The sequence below is a fragment of the Argentina silus genome (assembly GCF_951799395.1).
Source record: "Argentina silus genome assembly, chromosome: 3".
Classification (NCBI taxonomy): Eukaryota; Metazoa; Chordata; class Actinopteri; order Argentiniformes; family Argentinidae; genus Argentina; species Argentina silus.
The window spans coordinates 12708303-12727163 of record NC_139657.1 but is presented as its reverse complement, the minus strand read 5'-3'; the positions used below and the strand labels follow the sequence as shown (position 1 = coordinate 12727163).

General features: G+C 45.0%; 2 protein-coding genes across 3 annotated transcripts; both read left to right on the top strand.

Annotated features, from left to right (window-relative positions):
* Window positions 1-431: 431 nt before the first annotated feature.
* Window positions 432-9897, top strand: hps5 (HPS5 biogenesis of lysosomal organelles complex 2 subunit 2). Of its 2 annotated transcripts, none has more exons than XM_083667225.1 (23): window positions 432-548; window positions 1279-1404; window positions 1539-1649; window positions 1882-1946; window positions 2145-2337; window positions 2447-2577; window positions 2756-2974; window positions 3101-3172; window positions 3363-3451; window positions 3767-3945; window positions 4093-4251; window positions 4465-4624; window positions 5004-5121; window positions 5790-5933; window positions 6028-6096; window positions 6313-6911; window positions 7074-7194; window positions 7296-7445; window positions 7575-7694; window positions 7803-7916; window positions 8254-8360; window positions 8690-8984; window positions 9268-9897. In XM_083667225.1, the coding sequence occupies exons 2-23, from the start codon at window positions 1297-1299 to the stop codon at window positions 9326-9328; spliced, it is 3384 nt and encodes a 1127-aa protein (XP_083523351.1). In that variant the 5' UTR covers window positions 432-548; window positions 1279-1296; the 3' UTR covers window positions 9329-9897. The 2 variants fall into 2 exon arrangements, with proteins under 2 accessions (XP_083523351.1, XP_083523352.1); XM_083667226.1 differs by having other exon boundaries at window positions 449-602.
* A 2376-nt stretch (window positions 9898-12273) lies between these two features.
* On the top strand, window positions 12274-18454 carry epx (eosinophil peroxidase). Its single transcript, XM_083666441.1, has 14 exons — window positions 12274-12449; window positions 12589-12721; window positions 12877-13006; window positions 14134-14340; window positions 14739-15105; window positions 15191-15351; window positions 15478-15736; window positions 15843-16013; window positions 16262-16499; window positions 16723-16934; window positions 17287-17451; window positions 17564-17647; window positions 17914-18016; window positions 18334-18454. The coding sequence occupies exons 1-14, from the start codon at window positions 12281-12283 to the stop codon at window positions 18389-18391; spliced, it is 2457 nt and encodes an 818-aa protein (XP_083522567.1). The 5' UTR covers window positions 12274-12280; the 3' UTR covers window positions 18392-18454.
* Window positions 18455-18861: the final 407 nt, after the last annotated feature.

Here is an 18861-nt window from a genome sequence, read left to right as displayed (position 1 = left end):
CAGAATGGAAAGCTCTTTAAACTGTCAATTATAGTGTTTGGTTTATTTACCATAATAGCCTCTGTGATGGCTAGACTGATATCACATCAACCTTCAAGTGCAGCAGTTGACTAATCCTCGCCTCATTTAGTGGGCTATTTTGGTGTATGCAGCGAAGAGGTTTCTTGGGCATATCTGATTTCAATCAATACTGTTGGTTCCTAATGGACCGCATCACACAAAGTGCCTGCGCCGTTGAAAATAGTGCACAGAAACTGAAATCGGCTAGTTTATCATTTGTATGAATCTGTCCACTGAATTTTAGTATTTTTGTGCTTACTCAAAGTGAAGTAGCCACCTCTGTCGTTTTCATACGTAATGATCTTTGAGAACACTTTTTTTGGAGGGTGGGCGGACCTGTCAGAGTAGCTGTCTTCTTTTTTTTTTCAGGAAGTGTGTCCACTCGTCTAGCAACAAGCAAGCAGCAGCGGAGGAGGGGCAGATACAGATTGATTCATTCCTAAACAGTAATGACAAATGGCCATAAAGTGGACGACTAGTTCGCGAATGTAAGTAGCGTGGAATACTGGATCACCATTAAAAATACAGAACTGTAATGCCGGGTAAGTAAGTTTAATTTGCAACCGAGGCACTTTCTCTTCGCCGCCGCCGCATCACCAGGGTCCCGTGATCGGCAGTCATACCACCACAGTGCTACCACCGCTACAAAGTTCGCAAACAAACAATAGTCCTAGCAGTTACTGACGATGTCATTCTAGCTCGAATGTATGACCCTCCAGTAATTGGTCATCTATGTCCAATATTTTCACTATATATAAATATTTTCAAGTAGTAAGCTAGCTTTGCCAATCAGCAACTGCTTCACAGTGATGGAATGTGAACGTTTTGTTTTTTTTTCGCATGGAATTGCTATCAAAAATGCCAAAGAGATGGCAAGCAAGGTAACCTAGGCTTAACGAGACCTCCTGTCGTAAGAGAAAGATAACTATGTTTTTGCTGTAGGTTGGGGCGGGGGGGGGGGTGGGGGTGAAGTCACGATTTTTCAATTTGATAGCATAGTGTGTCTGAGTCATATGACAGCAGACCGCTCAGGGGCAGTCATCTGCTTGGGCCAGGGTAAGGCTCAATAACACTGGTGGTCAATAGGTAGCATGGAGTAGGTGAGCGGTTCTATTAAATGCCCCCAAAACATGTTTGTGTGTCTGTATTCTAACATACAAGGTTTTGTCTCATAATGCAAGGGTAGAATCACACTCCATCTCCCTCCCTCTCTCACAGCTGTGCAGGATTGTAACTATGCCCATGTTACCTGTTTTGCCTGAGTCCCACAGCCATGTGTTGGCAGAATTCGACTGCCTTGACCCGCTGCTCACTGCTCTCCGCTTGGACTCTGGCAGGCTGAAGGTAGGTTACTCACTCACATCCCTGTGACAACCAGAGGGAAGGTCATAGATACAGTAAAAGATGAAAAGTTTTGTTGTCATGCACAGCTCAATTATTTGCTCTAGTGAATCGTGTGTGTGTCTCTTCTCTCACAGTGCACCTGCCTCGCAGTCTCAAGGAAGTGGCTTGCATTAGGAACGTCAGCAGGCGGGTTGCACCTCATCCAGAGGGAAGGCTGGAAGCAGCGTCTCATCCTTACGCATAAGGTAATTTTTCCTGAATTCTGCAATATAAAAATAACTTTTACATGACATTTTTACAAAACCTTTACAATGCAAACCAGTGCACATCAGAAACCGTACATTCATGGTAAATTGATATGGATTAACCATTTTGATCAGTTTGTTATAGAATAAGAGAATATCTCCTAAACACCTTACCGGGAAACTATACATAGTAACACTGTCTTGTTGATTTAGTCATGTTTTTCTATTCCAGGAAGGATCAATAACCCAGGTGGCATGTTGCCCTCACGACGAAGACTTCATAGCTGTTGCAACAAGGTAAAATAAATTCTCTTTCTGTGGAATGGGATTTGATGTCTGGCTTTGTTCATGTTCCTATTGACTATTGTCAGTTACAGTCAGATAATTAAACCAAGTGTCATGGTCTTTCTCTATCTCTCCCATGGCCTTTCTCTCCCTCATCTCCTCTTTCTCCCTGTCTCCCTGTGTGGGTGTGACTGATGGTTGCTGGCTCAGTCAGGGCCTGGTAGTTGTGTGGGAGCTCCAGCTGGAGAGGCGTGGGCGTCCAGAGAGAGTGAGTGTGTCCTGGGAGCACCGAGGACAGGCCATCACCTCGCTATGCTGGGACACCACTGCTTTGAGGGTTTTTGTAGGGGACACCGGAGGGAAGGTGTCCTTTCTCCGCGCAGGATCATCTAAACTCGGCAAGGTACCGTTGGAAAGTCTGACTGACTACCTCGTTCTAGGTGCTAATGTTACTACTTAATTCCAGCTGAAGTGTTGTGTTCATTGTTGTTAACATTTATTTGTGTATCCAGGGGGCAGCGTTCGTGATGTTCCCAGTCCAGACCATCACTACAGTGGACTCGCGGGTGGTCCAGCTGGGCTACCTGGAGGGCCGTCTGCTGGTATCCTCTCTGAGCCGCTGCTACCTGTGTGACACAGAGAGGTGAGTGTTGGGATCTCATTAGGGGAAAAAGGTCAGAGGGGAGGAACCTCAGACGTTCTCCTCCAATGTGTTTTGGAAGCGAGGATGGAGGACACAAGGAAAGACCACTGATATCAGTCGGTGCAATGTCTCCGGTATTGTCCTTGTTTGACCCATTCCTTCCTTTCCGTATCTATAGGGAGAAGTTTTGGCGAGTTGGGAACAAGGAACGGGATGGCGAGTATGGAGCATGCTTCTTTCCTCAAAGCCGGGGAGTGACCATCAGCCAGCCGCCCCTGCTTTACTGTGCACGGCCAGGATCCAGAATTTGGGAAGCCAGTTTCAGTGGGGAAGTCTTGAGCACTCATCAGTTCAAGCAGCTCCTAGCCTGTCCTCCTGTGCCCCTCGTCAGTTACAGGTGCGTGTGTTTGTCAGAGCTTGAGGGGAGAGAGGGATACTCTATAAATTGTAAGAGGCCTTTTACACCGTAGTCCAAAGGGTAAGCTAATGTGTTGTTCTTTCCTTTCATGTTGAATCCCTGCAGAAATGAACCGCAATACAATCTAGTACAGAGGAGCTCCCAATCCATGGCTTTCCCCAAACTCCTCTACCTTGGGTATTGTCACAAATGCATATCCTTTTATCAACTGTGGTGTCAATAGATATGGTTGTGATTATATTGTGGTGCCTTGTAGAATTGGATAAGCTTCTGAGGGTTTACGGCCAGGCATTTTACACATAAAGTTCAGAGTTCTGTGTGTATACAAATGTATAACCTCAAGTGTGATCTGTGTGCGTTTGTTTAGGGACCAGCACTTGCTGACCTGGACAGACTCGGCTATCTATATCTTCACACCTCAGAGTGGCCAGGTTCTTCTGTGGACTGAGGTCAAAGGTCAGAAATGATTCAAGTTACCCTACAAGATATTTGTCTCATCCAACTCTAGTTGATATAGTCTGTCCCACACTTCAAGACGTGACCCCTGTTATTGTTATATGTCCTTCAGGGGAGGCTGGTGGAGGTAGAAGTCGGAGGACAGGCTCATTGTAATGCATGGAATTGGATGAGGAATGGTATCAGAGACGTGCACATAATAATGAGCCCGTCCTCCGATTTCTACCTCCACCAGCCTCCGCTGATGTCCTTGTCCCTGGATGTTTCTGCTGCTGAGCTTGCAGAGTGAGCCAAATATATTCACTATCCTTCCAGATGTGGTCGAGGTCGCTGTCTACCGCAGTGAGCTCTTCTGTCTCCATGGTGATGGGCACCTGTCCCACCTCTCCCTGGTGTCTGCAGAGCGTTGTGTTGAGCGGCTCCTGCGGAGGGAGGCCTGGCCCCAGGCTGCTGCAGTCTGCTGCATGTTCCAGCACACCATCACCCCCAGCAGGGTCAGATGCCTACTGCACCCCTATTAGACCCCAAAACATAAGATAGATAACCTATTGCACGAAACTATTCTGAAGTTATATTATCAAAACTGTAAAGTGTGTGTGTGTGTACTAAACTAAATTCTCTTTGCACATCACTGCTCACAGGCCAGAAAGTCGATCCCCATAGACCGTCTCGAGCACCTGAGGTCACAGCTCAGTTCCTCCACACACCTTGAGCTGATTGGTCAGTTAGAGGAAGTGATCTCTAAGGTAGAGCCTTTGGACTCCGCCTCCAGCAGTCGCAGAAGCAGCATTTCCTCTCATGTAAGTCTGGAGGTCCCATGCATTGATATACACATTACATTACAGACCATGCTTTAAGTTGTAATCGTAAAGATTGATACTTTCTGAAACACAGTTAAAGGACAATGGTACATGTCCTCCTTATGAAGTTTCAAGTAGGTTGCTTGAAGCCAGCTTTGTATTGTATTGTATTGTATTAGCACTCCAGGATTCCCAATTCTGTTCTTTATCCAGGAAAGCTTCAACGTTCTGGACTGTGGCATCTATCGTGTCATCAGCCGCAGAGGTAGCCAATCAGATGAGGAGACCAGCTCTCTTGTCAGCCAATCAATGCTGGAGGAGGAGCGACTGAAGGAGTTTAGTTTTGTACAGGAGGAGGAGCAGGTGGACCATGGTAAGCAGAAGGTCATTAACCACCAACAGCACTGAGGACCATGTGGTTTTCTAACCATAATCGGGAAGGGAAATGCAATGCTTTTTATAGGTGTGCCTCTGTAATGAGATTTAATTGTACTAATAAGTATGTGAATAAAACTTGAATAAATCTCAGATGCACAATTAAGTTTAACTTTCATTGTCTGTTCCATTGCATCCTCTACACATTACCTCTTTGCTTCTGTTATGGTCAGGTGCTGCATCTTATTTATGTTTTGTTGCAGTGGTTTTGGGTACCTTTGCCACATCTGCTTGCATGATCTCCTTTCACCCTCTCCTCCCCTTCATCTCTCCATCCATCACTGTCTCCTCTGGCTCTTGCCCCCATCTTCATTAAGATCCCCAGAGCAGCGACCGTATGGAGGTGGAGCGCTCTGAACTCAGCCTGCAGTTCCACCTCCCCCTCTCATTCCGCCCCAAACCCCCCCGCATCGCACTGCAGGCCGTCAGAGACAGGTGATCCATCTACAGAGCCAAAACAAGCACATTGTCAAAACTGATAAGAACTGGATGGAATATGTTCCATGCCAATACTATGATATATGCTGCATTTCTTTGAGTGGACATTTTGGGTGGCTATAAAGTAACAAAAGGTTATAGCTGATATACTTTTAGGATGACACTAACCAATCGTAGATTATGCACAGTGCAGAACATGACAACGTTAATGTGTTGTAGGCCAATAGGGAAGCGAAACTCATGATTAAAATAAGTTTGTCTACGGTGAAAGTGCAGCTGTCCTGTCAGGTGGCCCCACTTCCTCATTCTACCCAGATAAAAAAGTGAATCGTGTGACATCGACATAAAAAGTGTGTTTTTCTTTCATTTGCTTTAATTCTTTACTGTAGATGCATTCAGATTGGTAGGATGTTTCATTTAATTTATTTTTTCATGCTCTTTGTATTGTTTTTGGTGTAGGTGTTGTGTTGCACTGCTTATAATGTTCACGTTAGTCTGCAATTTATATCGTTGTTTGGTTGAGTAAGTTCTGTGTCGTCAACACTAGATGATTGGATTATTATGCCTATCAAGTGATGAAGAGTTGTAGTATGTTTATTTTGATTGGTGTTAGAAGAAAATTTTGTTCAAGATAATATTGTAATTGCCCCTTGTGTGTCTTTCAGTGTCTCTAGTTTTGTGAAGAAGACGACTGAAAAGATCAACACCCTGCAAATGAACTCTGACCTGTGGCCCCGCCCTGACCATAGGGAAGGGGCACAAGTGGAAGTTGTAGCCAACACAACGTTTCAAGAAGAAATCGAAAATGAGTGAGTGTATAGATTTGAGCAATGAATATGACTTGTAGCAAAACCTAATGGTTGTGTTCTTCCTTGATCCTCATTTGGTTTTTGTATTGCACAGGGTGTGTATCGACCAGCCAAACACAGAAACAGACCTACAGGAGCTAAGAGCAGCTACAGAGCGAGCCATGTGAGTACAGAGTTACAAAGCTACAGTACAAACCCATCCAGCACATGCCTACAGATTGTAAAATGTCATGAATACAGAAGTTGGCAGAGTCACATACAGTACCGCTTTAGAGCTGCTGTAGTATTTCCACCAAATATTTGTAACAAATCACTTTTTACCATTTGAATGCCATGGCTGTTAACAAGATTGAAATGTTCAATCTGCCCCCCATCTTAGCTCCCAGATCCAGGATCCTTTGGTGCTGTTTGACCCAACGTGCCTTGGAGAAGCTCTGCAGGAATGGCTGCCATGGCTGGAGCGGGTTTTCGGCCCTGAAGAGCAGGGTTCAGTGGATGAGGGGGTGGGTGAGGAGAGGTGGGAGAGTGACCATGCAGAGCCCTGCCCAGAGGAGTCTGAGACCCCTACCAGCTCTCCAGAGGAACCACCAGAGGAGATTGGAGATGAGGAGGGGAGACTAGAGGATTCCCCACAGCGTAGAGAGGAAGAGGACGAGAGTGAGAATCACATCAAGCCTGAGTCCACTGAAGAGGTGCTAGTGGCATCAAACTTGAGCCCCCCAGAGCCCATGCGTGTGTGGCCTCCTAAACCTCTGCCCTCAGACCTCGAGGCAGACCTCACCCAGCTGGCCACGATGTATCTGGAGCTGTGCTGTTTTGGGAACCATGTCGTCCAGAGAAGCGGGGGTGCAATGGGGGTCACTACTTTCTTGCGTCGCTTTTTCTTCCTGCTGGACCAGGAGCGTGTGAGACGGATGTGCCTGCTTAACTACCAGGACCAACCAGAGGTGCAGAACTCTTTCATGGAGGCCATGCTCGGTCAGTAGCCACCTCTGTTCATTCAAATAGTGATTTATTTTTTCAACTAAGTAGTGTGCTCTTCTATCAGATTAGAGAAAGTTAGGTGACTGTTTGAATGAAACATACTTTCTATTGCTCATGTGGTTAAATGTCATTGTGATGCTTTCTGTGTCCTGACAGATGTGACCCAGTCCAGTAAGGTGGTGGAGGTGATTCAGAAAGGGGATTTGCTTAAGTCCCTACGCAGCCTGAGAGAGTTACAGCCCTGGAACGCCCCTCAGCTACTGGCTTACTTGCACAGGTAGTGTCCCCTCCCTCAAACACTCAATAACCATGTCACCTCGCTATTTAAGAGGTCAATCTCATTCATGATATGATAACATGCTTTTGTCTTCTGCTAAGGTTGTATGAGAAGCATGGGGAGGTTGCAGTACGCTCCTTTGCCCAGTTCTATCCCACAATCCTTCCCTCTGACATAATGGCCATGGCCCAGCAGAGCCACTTCCTGGCTTACCTTGACAATCTGGTCCAGTCACGGGCTGAGGAACAAAGGTACATTTACTCTTCACAATAAAGTTCTGTGTTTTGTGGATCAGGTCTTTATCTCTGTCCTTAAGAATAGATCCATCACTGTCCAACACTATGTGCGAGTCTAAACGTTAGTCTTAACTCCTCCTCAAGATTATCGTTTTTGGGGTCCCTCCTTCAGCCAGAGACTCTGAGGCAGGATTGGCTTGAGTTGGCACTTACCCATGATGCTCCTCAACTGTCTGACACATTAACCACAGATGGACAACCACGGTATAGTGCTATTATTGGACTGTATCTTAAATGTTTTTATTTGCTTCATTAACTCTTACTCTTCGTGTCAATCTCTCATTTGTGCTATGATCTTATGTTCTGGTGAAGGTGGCACTCTCATTTTTTCAATTGGGGATACGGACGCCTTCTCTCCCTCTTGATTCGCCTTCCCGCTGACCTGGCCTCCAAGCAGAAGATGACAGAATCCTGCAAGGACTATGGGTGAAGACATTGTTGTCTCTTGTCAAAGGAAGACACAATGAATTCAGGCTGACGTGTTTCGTAAACACTCCATCTTATCTGATTAAACAGATGTATCACGACCGGTTACGAAGGGAGTCAGATTACTGTATCTCTGTTGTCAATCAGTGTTACAATCAAGTGTTTATGTGGATCATGTTATTCACTCCTGTGGGTTGGTAATAATAGTAATATGCTTTTATCCAAAGTGACTTACATTGCAGTGAGTGCATACATTTTACATTTTTTTTTATATATGCTCCTAGCGGGAGTAGTGTCTGACCTGTGCTACTGTCTGATGACTGTGTGCTCTCTCCAGATACTGGACTGGTTACCTGTACCTGTGCTGTGAGCTGCAACGTCGCACAGAGGCCTTCTCCACCATCTGCAGGCTGGATGACATAAGCCTGCTGGAGGAGCCCAACGGTAATGAGCAACATGGTTTCCTGCTGTTCCTGTTGAACCCCTATGTAAATGCCTAAAACATACATGAAATAATGATTTATGTAAAAACAGTGGTGGTAATAATTAGAATCGTGAAGAAATTGGCTATTGACCAGGGGAGGCTAGTGGAGGTAGAAATCTGAGGACGAGCTCATTGTAATGCATGGAATGGAATGAGTAATGGTAGACTCCCCTGCCATTGACTCTATTCCTCAATGTATGGTTTGTACTATACAGCATATATCTTATCCTGTGTGATGACAATCTTGCATGTCCTCTAAACTCACTCACTAACTCACTCTGATTCTCAGATGTGGTGCCCCAGACGTTGGATGAGTGGAAGGTCCTCATCCAGCTGTCCCAGCAGTGCAGTGGAGAGTCAAACCCAGCCCCTGCCTCTAATGGGAACAGCAGCCTGGCCAACGGCTCTGCAGACAGCAGCAGCAGCAGCCAGGTCAGCCCTGAGAACCTGACCCTAAGGCTGGCCAGGAATGTGGGGCCCGACCGGGCGCTGGAAGCCCTGCAGGAGTGTGGGGTGCAACTGGAGCTGGGGCCCCAATCCAAACTGGTCTGTGAGCTGCTCAGGGTGGCTGAGAAGAGGCAGAGGTGGGTGCTGCCGATGAACATGTGGGCTAACATGACATACCTAATGCTTGATAAGACTTGGACGTCTGGGTGAAATCTAATCATGCCCTTATCTCATTGTGAGAGAAACAGATTCTGCCAGATCATGCATGTATATTATTTATTTTCCCTACTTGCATCACACACACATTATTTTCCACATAGCATAGCATTTTTATTTCTGTGGAAAATGTCCAATGTTGAATTTTTCATATTGTTATTCATCTCGATATGGATGTTCCTCTATCTGTCGTCTCCATCCCAGGGCTCTGATCCAGACCATGTTGGAGCGCTGTGACCGGTTCCTCTGGTCCCAACATGCCTAACAGACTCCACTAACGCCATCTGGCACCACTGGATGGACATGTGATTTGACCAAAGCCGTCATGATCAAGCTGAACAATCTAGAATGTGACCCTGCTTATTAACTGCTGTTACTGTGCCTGCTTAATTTCTGTTGCACCATCCCTAAGAGGGTTCCGCTCCAACAATCCTGAAAGTATATCAACCCCGGATACGGTAAAGACAACAGTATTTTCTGCCATTTTCTCCTCTAGTGGTTATATTCTATTGATATCATATCATTCTATCAGACTCACTGCTTCAGAAGTTCCAGATTAGCCCAGATGCAGCAGAAAAACTTTGGTTCAATTTAGCGATTACCATAAAGTCATTTTGAATGTATGTTTTGATGCCTTCTCCCATACATATCTCCCAAAATCAATATGGATGATTACTGTATCTGCACTGACTAACCTCATACTGTGTTAATAACTTTCTCTGGCCTAACTCAATGATCAAAAACACCTGACTGAATTGTGTGAAGAAAATGTGAATATATTATTTTATTGAAATGCCCTAGTCTAATCTATTAATATTTATGTGAATAAAATATATGAACTATGATCTTTTTCTTATTATTTTTAGAATTACATACATTTCCAAAATGGATGTTCGTTGGGAAAATGGCATACTAGCTACTGTTAACTAATTCCAGTTACATAAGGGATAGTTTGTGTTATAGGTGGATTGTCTTACCTCTGTTTATATCTTTTCATAACATTTCTTATCAATTGAAAGCAAAAGTCACTTGTTTTTATAATATCATTAGACAAAAGGTTATATAAATGTCAGGCTGTATAAACAGCTTCTGCTGTAACTGGTGATCTCGCAATGCTGTCATATCCAATATATCAAGCCTGTATTTATTTGTGACAGGGTATCCTCTAGGATAAATACGTACTTTTGCTTGAGTTTGTCAAAAAAAGAAAGAAAAAGCTATTTTTGCTCAGAGGCGTAGGATGTTGTATAACCTATTGACAGTAAGTCAACAGAGAACATTAATAACATTGTCATGAAATGAGACAGTGTTCTCCTGTGATGGTATCAAGCACCTCCACACCTGGGACATCAAAGGAGGAGGACTGGGAGGAACAATAGAATAGAGGGGAACAGAGGAAAACGTGTGGCTGTCTACACTATCTGTGTTTTCAAGGGCCTAAATTAAAATGAAATTCTCAGTCTTAAAAAGAAAACGTTAATGTACAATGGAGAATTTAGGTTACCCATAGATCTCCTATTGAGTGCCTATACACTGAATTATTCCTGCCCCCACCTTCTTTGTATTTCCTGTAATCCCTCCCTCCCTCCCTCCCTCCCTCCCTCCCACCCTCCTCTGCTATCTCCTGTCCTCCCACCTTTGCCCACCTGCTCATGTCATTGGAAGCCCTGGCATAGTGACAATCAGATTCAAGGTCTCGGCATGTGGCAAAGACACTGACACACTTGTAAGGGAGAGAAAGGTTGACAGAAATGGCTTCTATTGAAAAGTGAGGAATACACATGATGTCAGTGTGAAATTCCATTCTGTTGCTCTCCTTATATTACTGTCACCACAGCTGACTGATAGTCTAAATCAATACCATGAATCATTGCTTGAATTTACAGTGTGACTTATTAGAAGTATACTGTTCCCTTGGGCTTTCACTCACTAAAGTGAGGAAAGAATTGAATATTCACATAGATGGCACTAAAGTTGTTCCTTCATTTGCGACAAATCAGTGAAACCTTTATAGTATGCAGATTGTGTATAATGTGGTTAAGCTTTTAGGATTAGCACTTTTGCCCATGGCAGAAATACACTCAATTGTAAGACTTGAACCTGTTTATGATGGAAACTAAATTCTAACAATTAACTCTGTTAAATCAGGCTTGATGCAGTTGAAATGTTTCTGTGTGGCAGATGGCTGTCATCATGAGAGAGAGGGCAGAAATCGGTTTGTTTTGAAAGGTTATTAGGATGAGGCAGAGAGAGCTCTGTGTTTGATGTTGATGTCTGCCTGTCACCAGAGAAACAGATAAGTGGATTCTGCACATACCTGTTGGCTCTGCCAGTGTATAAAAGTCAACCTCTGATGCTCACAGTAGACACGCACTGCGACACACCTGCTGGCGCTCAAGATGATTTGTGAGGAACATAAGCAAAAAGCTGTGTTGACATTTTGTAATAATATGTAACAACTTACTTGTCTCTCTAAATATAGATATAGGTACACATGTATACTTATACTAAATGACACAGATGTTTTAATCACAGATGCTTTCAAAGGAACATTGATTGATAACAGTTTTGGGGACCTGGATTAACAGACAGATGGACACGGCACCCACAGTAAGAATTAACATTCGATATGTTCTGCACTTGACCAACAATGTTACCCCTACAAGCAATGTTTGTTTAAAGTATTGTCACCTTGGCAGAGATTAATGTAACAGTTTATGGCCTCTATGTGGTTGTGTGTGTTAATGTTCTCTTGTTTTAGGTGCACCTCTCTCTGCTTGCCCTGGCGCTGGCCCTACTGTCTCTACCTCACCCAGCCACACCAAACGGGGTATTCCAGAACACCTCAGGTAAAGAGTGTGTTAAATGTTCAAAAAGATTATGTAGTCTGTATAGTACTGTATGTCTTGTACAGTACATGTCTTTCACCAGTCAATCAGTACCAGATAGAATATTTTGAAGGATTTTATATCATTTTCAGAGGTTGTATATCTGGGGTCCGCATTCGTCGAGGAGGCTTTGAGAAGAGCTATTGAACTGACTAATGCTGCGTACACTCGCACCAGTGAAAGGTAGAATACATTTTATAGAGACCTTATACATACATGCATGTCTTGCATATTAGGTTTATGTTGTATTTAAACATGTATGTTGGCTCTTTGATTACTGTTGAAATCACATTCAGACACAGTATGGCTCTTCTCCTTGCAGAGTGAAGATGTTTCTGTCAGACGGAGCTCTGAGACCCAGTGATCTACTGGCCCAGTTTAAACAGACTGGACCCCAGACCAGGACTCACATCCGGGCAGCAGAGATGCTGGATAACACAGTGGAGCTGATCAGACAGATGGTGTACACCAACACCATGGTCCAGCCCAACCTCCCTGGTAGGCTACTAAATTATTACACAGGAGGGGACCAAAGGTTCATATTGTGGCAATATTTGAGTAATATTTTTTTGGTTACAAGTCGGCGGTTTTTGGTCAGAAAGAAAGAGAGAGGAGATGCCTCTGTTTTCCTCCACAGAGATGCTGAGTGAAGAGGACATGGAGATATTACTGCAAGCCACAGGCTGCTCCTCGGAGATACAACGGCCCCAGTGTCCCACTGACTGTATGTCTGAACGCTTCCGCTCCTTCACCGGAGAGTGTAACAACAGGTCAGCACAGTCACCTACAGAATAATGTGAACCTTTAGAGAAAGTTATAGGATATTACTATAAAGTGCTTAACGTAGGCACACTTTTTGACTTAATCAGTGTGGTTCATTTGGGATTTTGGATTGTGTATGTCTCCTGTTGTCACCCATCTTCAGACAGCACCCTAAGCTGGGAGCTGCAAACACCCCATATTCCCGCTGGTTGCCCCCAGAGTATGAGGATGTCGGTGGGGTCCCCAGAGGCTGGAACCCTGAGCATGTCTACTACAACTTCACCCTGCCACCGGTAAGAGTCCTGTCTCTAGATCATATACAGTGCCCTCCATAAATATTGGAAAGAGGAAGCATCTTCTTTTAGCTAATTTTGTCTTCTTTTAGCTCTGTACTCCAACAGTAGAGATTCTGGGCTTTATTTCAATGGTTTTTTTTTCAGATTGGGTTCACCGTTTAGAAAGTACAACATTTTTTAAACATACTCCCCCTATTTCAGGGCTCCAAAAGTATTGGAAAAAAATCATATCATGTTCAAATAAAGTACTTAGTATTTGGTCGACAATCCTTTGCATGCAATAACTGCCTGAAGTCTGTGACCCACTGACCCCACCAGGCGCTGGGTGACTTCTTTGGTGATGCTCTGTCAGGCCTGTACTGCAGCCAACTTCAGTTGTTCAGGTCGTTTTGACTAAAATCATTAGGAAATGAAATGCATGTTCAATTAGATTTAAATCTGAAGATTGACTTGGCCAGTCAAGAACTTCCCACTTTTTGGTCCTGAAAAACGAGTTGCTATGGCATTATGTTTGGGGTCATTGTCTTACTGTATGATGAAGCGCCATCCGATGAATTTTGAGGCATTTGCTTGTACTCGAGCAGACAATAAATTTCTGTACACTTCATATTCTGCTGCTGCTGTCAGCAGTAACATCATCAAATAAGACAAGTTAGGCAGTTCTTGAGGCAGCTATACATGCCCAAACTGTAGCACCCCCTCCACCATGTTTCACAGGTGAGGTGCTATGCTGTAAATCTTGGGCAGATCTTTTTTTCTCCAAACTTTCCTCTTGCTATCACTCTGGTACATAATAATATTCATATTATCTGTCCACAACACTGTTTTCCAGACCCCTTTTAGGTACTTTTTAGCAAACTGTAAGCTGACCATGCTTTTTGAGGATAACTAGTGGTTTGTACCTTGCAGTGAAACCCTAATCCAATCGGAAAAAAGAAAATATTGAATTAAAGCTGAGAATATCTACTTTAACCTCATAGTAATTGTTTTATTTCAGATCCAAACTGTTGGAATATAGAGCTAAACGAAAACAAAATGCCTCTTTCCAATACTTGGAAAGAGGCACTGTACTTCATACATCCATATTCAGCAGGGATATGACCTCAGCTTCGTCCTCCCAACAGGTGCGTCTGGTGTCCCAGCAGGTGCTCTACACCCACAATGAAAACATCTCACTGGACTCTTCTCTGTCTCACCTGCTGGTGGAGTGGGGCCAGTGGATAGACCATGACCTGGCTCAGACCCCCCAGAGCCCCAGCACAGCGGCCTTCATGACAGGGGCCGACTGTACCCGAACCTGCAGCCGCGATACCCCATGCTTCCCCATAGAGGTGCACCTGGCCCGGGAACTGGCTGTTCTAACTCTGTCCTCGCTCACTCATCTGTTCCTACTCTCTTATCTCACCCCATCTGTTTCTCTCCATCTTTCCACCCTTAGTTCCTTCTTCTTTGATTTCCCCTCATAACACTGACTCACCATCCACTTTGTTTTCTTAGAGTTTGAAATGAGCTTTACTGCTACTGCGTAATCTATAGGCTTTGTTGCCAAAGGATTACAGGGGAAATTAATTAGCTGAAGTAATTCTGTTAAATCAACTTCTCCACAGCTCCAAACTTATGAGTGCTAGGTTAATAGATTTGTGATTTTCTAATGTTACACATACTTAAGCCCATACTGTGTCATTAACTAACACACATTCACACATACACACACTTCTTCTCTTCCCAGATCCCTTTGTCAGACCCTCGCAATGGTATTCAGAGCTGCATGCCTTTCTTCCGCTCTGCCCCAAGCTGTGTTGGTGGGGCGCTGCCCCATCGTCACCGGGAGCAGCTGAATGCCATCAACTCCTTTGTAGATGCCAGTATGGTGTACGGCAGCTCTAACACAGTGGCCTCTGCCCTGCGCAACCACTCCTCCCCTCTGGGCCTATTGGCCGTCAACCCCCATCACTCAGACCAGGGCCTCGCCTACATGCCCTTCCTACCACGCCTGCAACCCCACCTTGACCCCTGTGGCCCTCGCATACGGAACAGCTCCACTGCCTCAGAAACACGCACGGGCCACAAGAACATTACATCCTGTTTCCAAGCAGGTAGGAAACATCATAATGCTACTAGAACTTGTGCCAACGTGTGTAGGAAGCAGGGCACACTTACTACAGTATAAATGTTCCTCAGGTGACTCACGGGCCAATGAGCATTTGGGGATGATCGCTCTGCACACCCTGTTCCTGAGGGAGCATAACAGGCTGGTCCAGGAGCTGCACCTGCTCAACCCTCACTGGAGCCCTGACACCCTCTACCAGGAGGCTCGCAAGATCATGGGGGCCGTCCACCAGGTAAACACCCAGAAGTTCAGTGTGCTCCTCTTCCTCCACTTACTATCTATTTCTGCCTACAACTACTTTCATAAGATCATTGGTAACACATTGTGGCCGATCCTCCTGTGTCTGATGCCCTCCCAGATCCTGACATGGGAGCACTACCTGCCGCGGCTCCTGGGGGAGAGCGCCACCTCCCAGCTCATGCTTCCCTATGAGGGCTATGACCATGAGGTGGACCCCAGCGTTTCTAACATCTTCGCAGCCGCCGCCTTCCGCTTCGCCCACGTCACAGTGCACCCCATAGTGGCCCGGCTGGGCCATGGCTACAGCCTCAGCCCCCAGCATCCTCCTCTGCCACTGCATAACTCCCTCTTTGCCTCCTGGAGGGTTGTGCAGGAGGGTGAGATACAACGCATTTCTCTAATCTCATTCTTTGGCCTACGTCTTCTGTTTTGTCACTTTCTCTCTCTCTACCCCCCCCCTCTTTCTCTCTCTCTGTCTGTCAGGTGGTATAGACCCTGTGCTGCGGGGTCTGCTGCTCTCCCCTGCTAAGCTCCAGATGCCAGGCCAGATGATGGTGGAGGAGCTGACAGAGAGGCTGTTCCAGGCCCAGGGAGGGATGCCTCTAGATCTGGGGGCCCTCAACCTCCAGCGGGGACGCGACCACGGCCTGCCTGGTACTAATCTCAGAACCCAGGAAGTCTGACTTAATAAGCCTAGCCTGATACCAACTAAAACATATACATTCGTATTTTACCTCTGCTCACTCAGGATTATTTATTTTATTTTATTTTCTACAGGACTAGTCTTCTTCCCCTTTGTCACCTCATTCCGCTAATCCTCTTCTTTTTCTGTCTATCCACAACATTGTAATTGTAAATTCCTGAGGTTATTGTGAAATCTTCTTTCCACCTCTCTCCACCAGGTTACAGCTCATGGCGCCGGCTCTGCGGCCTCTCTGTTCCCAACACTACATCTGAACTGGCCAACATCCTGGGAAACCCCTCTCTAGCTCACAAATTCCTGATCTTGTACGGGACACCCCAGAACATAGATGTCTGGGTGGGGGCCATTTCAGAGCCGGCACTCCTAGGTGGGCGAGTCGGGCCCCTTCTGGCCTGCCTGCTGGCCAAACAGTTCCGCGCCATGAGGGATGGGGACAGGTGAGACATGGAAGGTCCCCTCGTCTATAGTCATGTGCACCTGTTGCAAGGTTGTGTAATGACTCAGACATGTATACCGTACACATACGCCTCTAAAGTGAATGTAAGGATCAGCTCAGGTGTTATTTAGTCTGATGTAGTAACACTGTGTTTGCAAGAATCATTCATAGATGCATAGACTATGCCTGAGATGCTGCTTATTCAATCTCTGTCCCTCTGTCAGATTCTGGTGGGAGAGAGAGGGGGTATTCACCAGTGCCCAGAGGTTTCACCTCCATGGAGTCTCCATGTCCCGCATCATATGTGACAACTCTCACATCACCCAGGTCCCTGCAGACCCCTTCACCCTCACTGTCACCCCAGAGGAAATGCTGCCCTGCAGCCATCCCCTCATCCCCCACCTCAACCTCAGTGCCTGGAAGGAGCCCCACACAGGTAGAGGAGGGAATGGAATGGACCTTTCTCAATTGTTAGAAACTTGACTTCTTCCTCTGCATTGGGGGAGAATATCTAGGTTCCTCCCCTTAGATATTATCCTCCAATGCTTTTTGAGAAGAAGCAAGTGGAGGACGGAGGAGAGGAATTTCTAACAATTGAGAAAGGGCCCATGTGACTACCTTGTGATGAGCATGAGCTGCTATGTATAGACAGAGCATTGATCCAATGAGGCAAACAAACTGTTGCATGAGCAAAGATATCGATGTTGTGGTGAAAGTTATAATAATAAGTTCTGTAGGAGCCATTGGGCCTATACACTGTTTTCATACTCCTCTCTCTTCCCTCTCAGATCCCAGCTGCGGCCCAGTGCCCAGACTGCAGTCCGGCTTCTCTCTGCTCTGTGACTCCAAGATCCTCTACCAATGTCAGACTGGCTACCACCTCATAGGCTCGTCCTCTGTCAAATGTGACCCTAGCAGCCACCAGTGGAGTCCTGCTCCCCCCACCTGCCAGGGTACATGGTCTTCACATCGGACAGATCTGAGCACTTGTGTGCTTCTGGGGGAGACAATTGTTAAAGGGATGAAGTATTTCTCACGCTCTTTGTTGGCTGTGATTTTCTGCAGATGTCAATGAGTGTGTCGACAAGCCAACTCCTTGCCCCCGGAATATGGAATGCCTCAACTCACCTGGTTCATACATTTGTACAGGTAAATACTTTTCTCTTCTCATTGTTGTGACATAATATGCACATAAGTCAGTCTGATATTACTGCAATCATGTCTTTAGGAACCTACCAATTAAGCTATCCATCTGTCAAACTTTATCATCAGCACTGAATAGGAATTTTACAAATATATCTGTATTGCATATAAGCTCCATATGTTGTGTAATGACAAATATCAATAGTTTTTACGGTCATTGAGTTATCCACATTATCATGGACACGTGTTCCTTTGTTTGTTCTCTGGTCCAGAGTCTGGCTCTTCGTCTCTGTCTGTGGTCTCATGGGTTTCTGCAGTGGTAACAGTGGTCGGGGGTGTGGCCATCATCTTTATGATAATGACTTGTTGTAGAAGGTGGGTCATTACATAACTACTAGGCTAGATATGTACCAGGGGAGGCTCGTGGAGGTAGGAATCAGTGGACAGGCTCATTGTCATGCATGGAATGGAATCAAACGTGTTTGATACCATTCTTCATTCCATGCATTACAATGAGCCTGTCCTCTGATTTCTACCTCCACCAGCCTCCACTGATGTACACACAGTATGGAAGGGTCATTGAAGTATCAAGAATCCATTTAAAAAATGCCAGTCTTTCTCTGATTCTAATTCAAATGTAAAGACATGTTCATGCAGAATGATGATGTGGGATTTCTGTTTTGATTTTCCAGATATTTTCCAAAGAAGCAAGAGCCAGTGAATGGTGGATGCTGTAAGGGGAACAGATAACAAAATGTTTTGTTTGATAGAATGTTGTTGATTTTCTTGTTTACTGAATCATTCTTTCTTGGGGGTAAAATGTGTATGTATCTAATGGTATCATTATAAATCTCTATGTGCATCATTATTTTGATGTTTGACATAAGGTGTGTTGTAATGTAATTAGAACTCATTAACAACAGTATTCTTGATTGACATATTGCTTGATGTAGGTTACTTCAAACAGTTAAAGAAGTGAATAATTGCATACATGTTGTTTTAGGATCAATAAAGGAAACCCTATTTTAGACCACTTTATGCAAGTTGATCATCATCATTATCAAGAATGAGCGGAGCTATATTCTCCACTCGGTGTGACACGTTTCTGTCATGTTTAGCATTCTGACTGTGCTTATTCATTAGAGCTGCATGACAACCCTTATTTGTTGTTTGGGCATTGAGTGTTAGAATCTAGTATGACGAGTTTATAAAACAAGCTC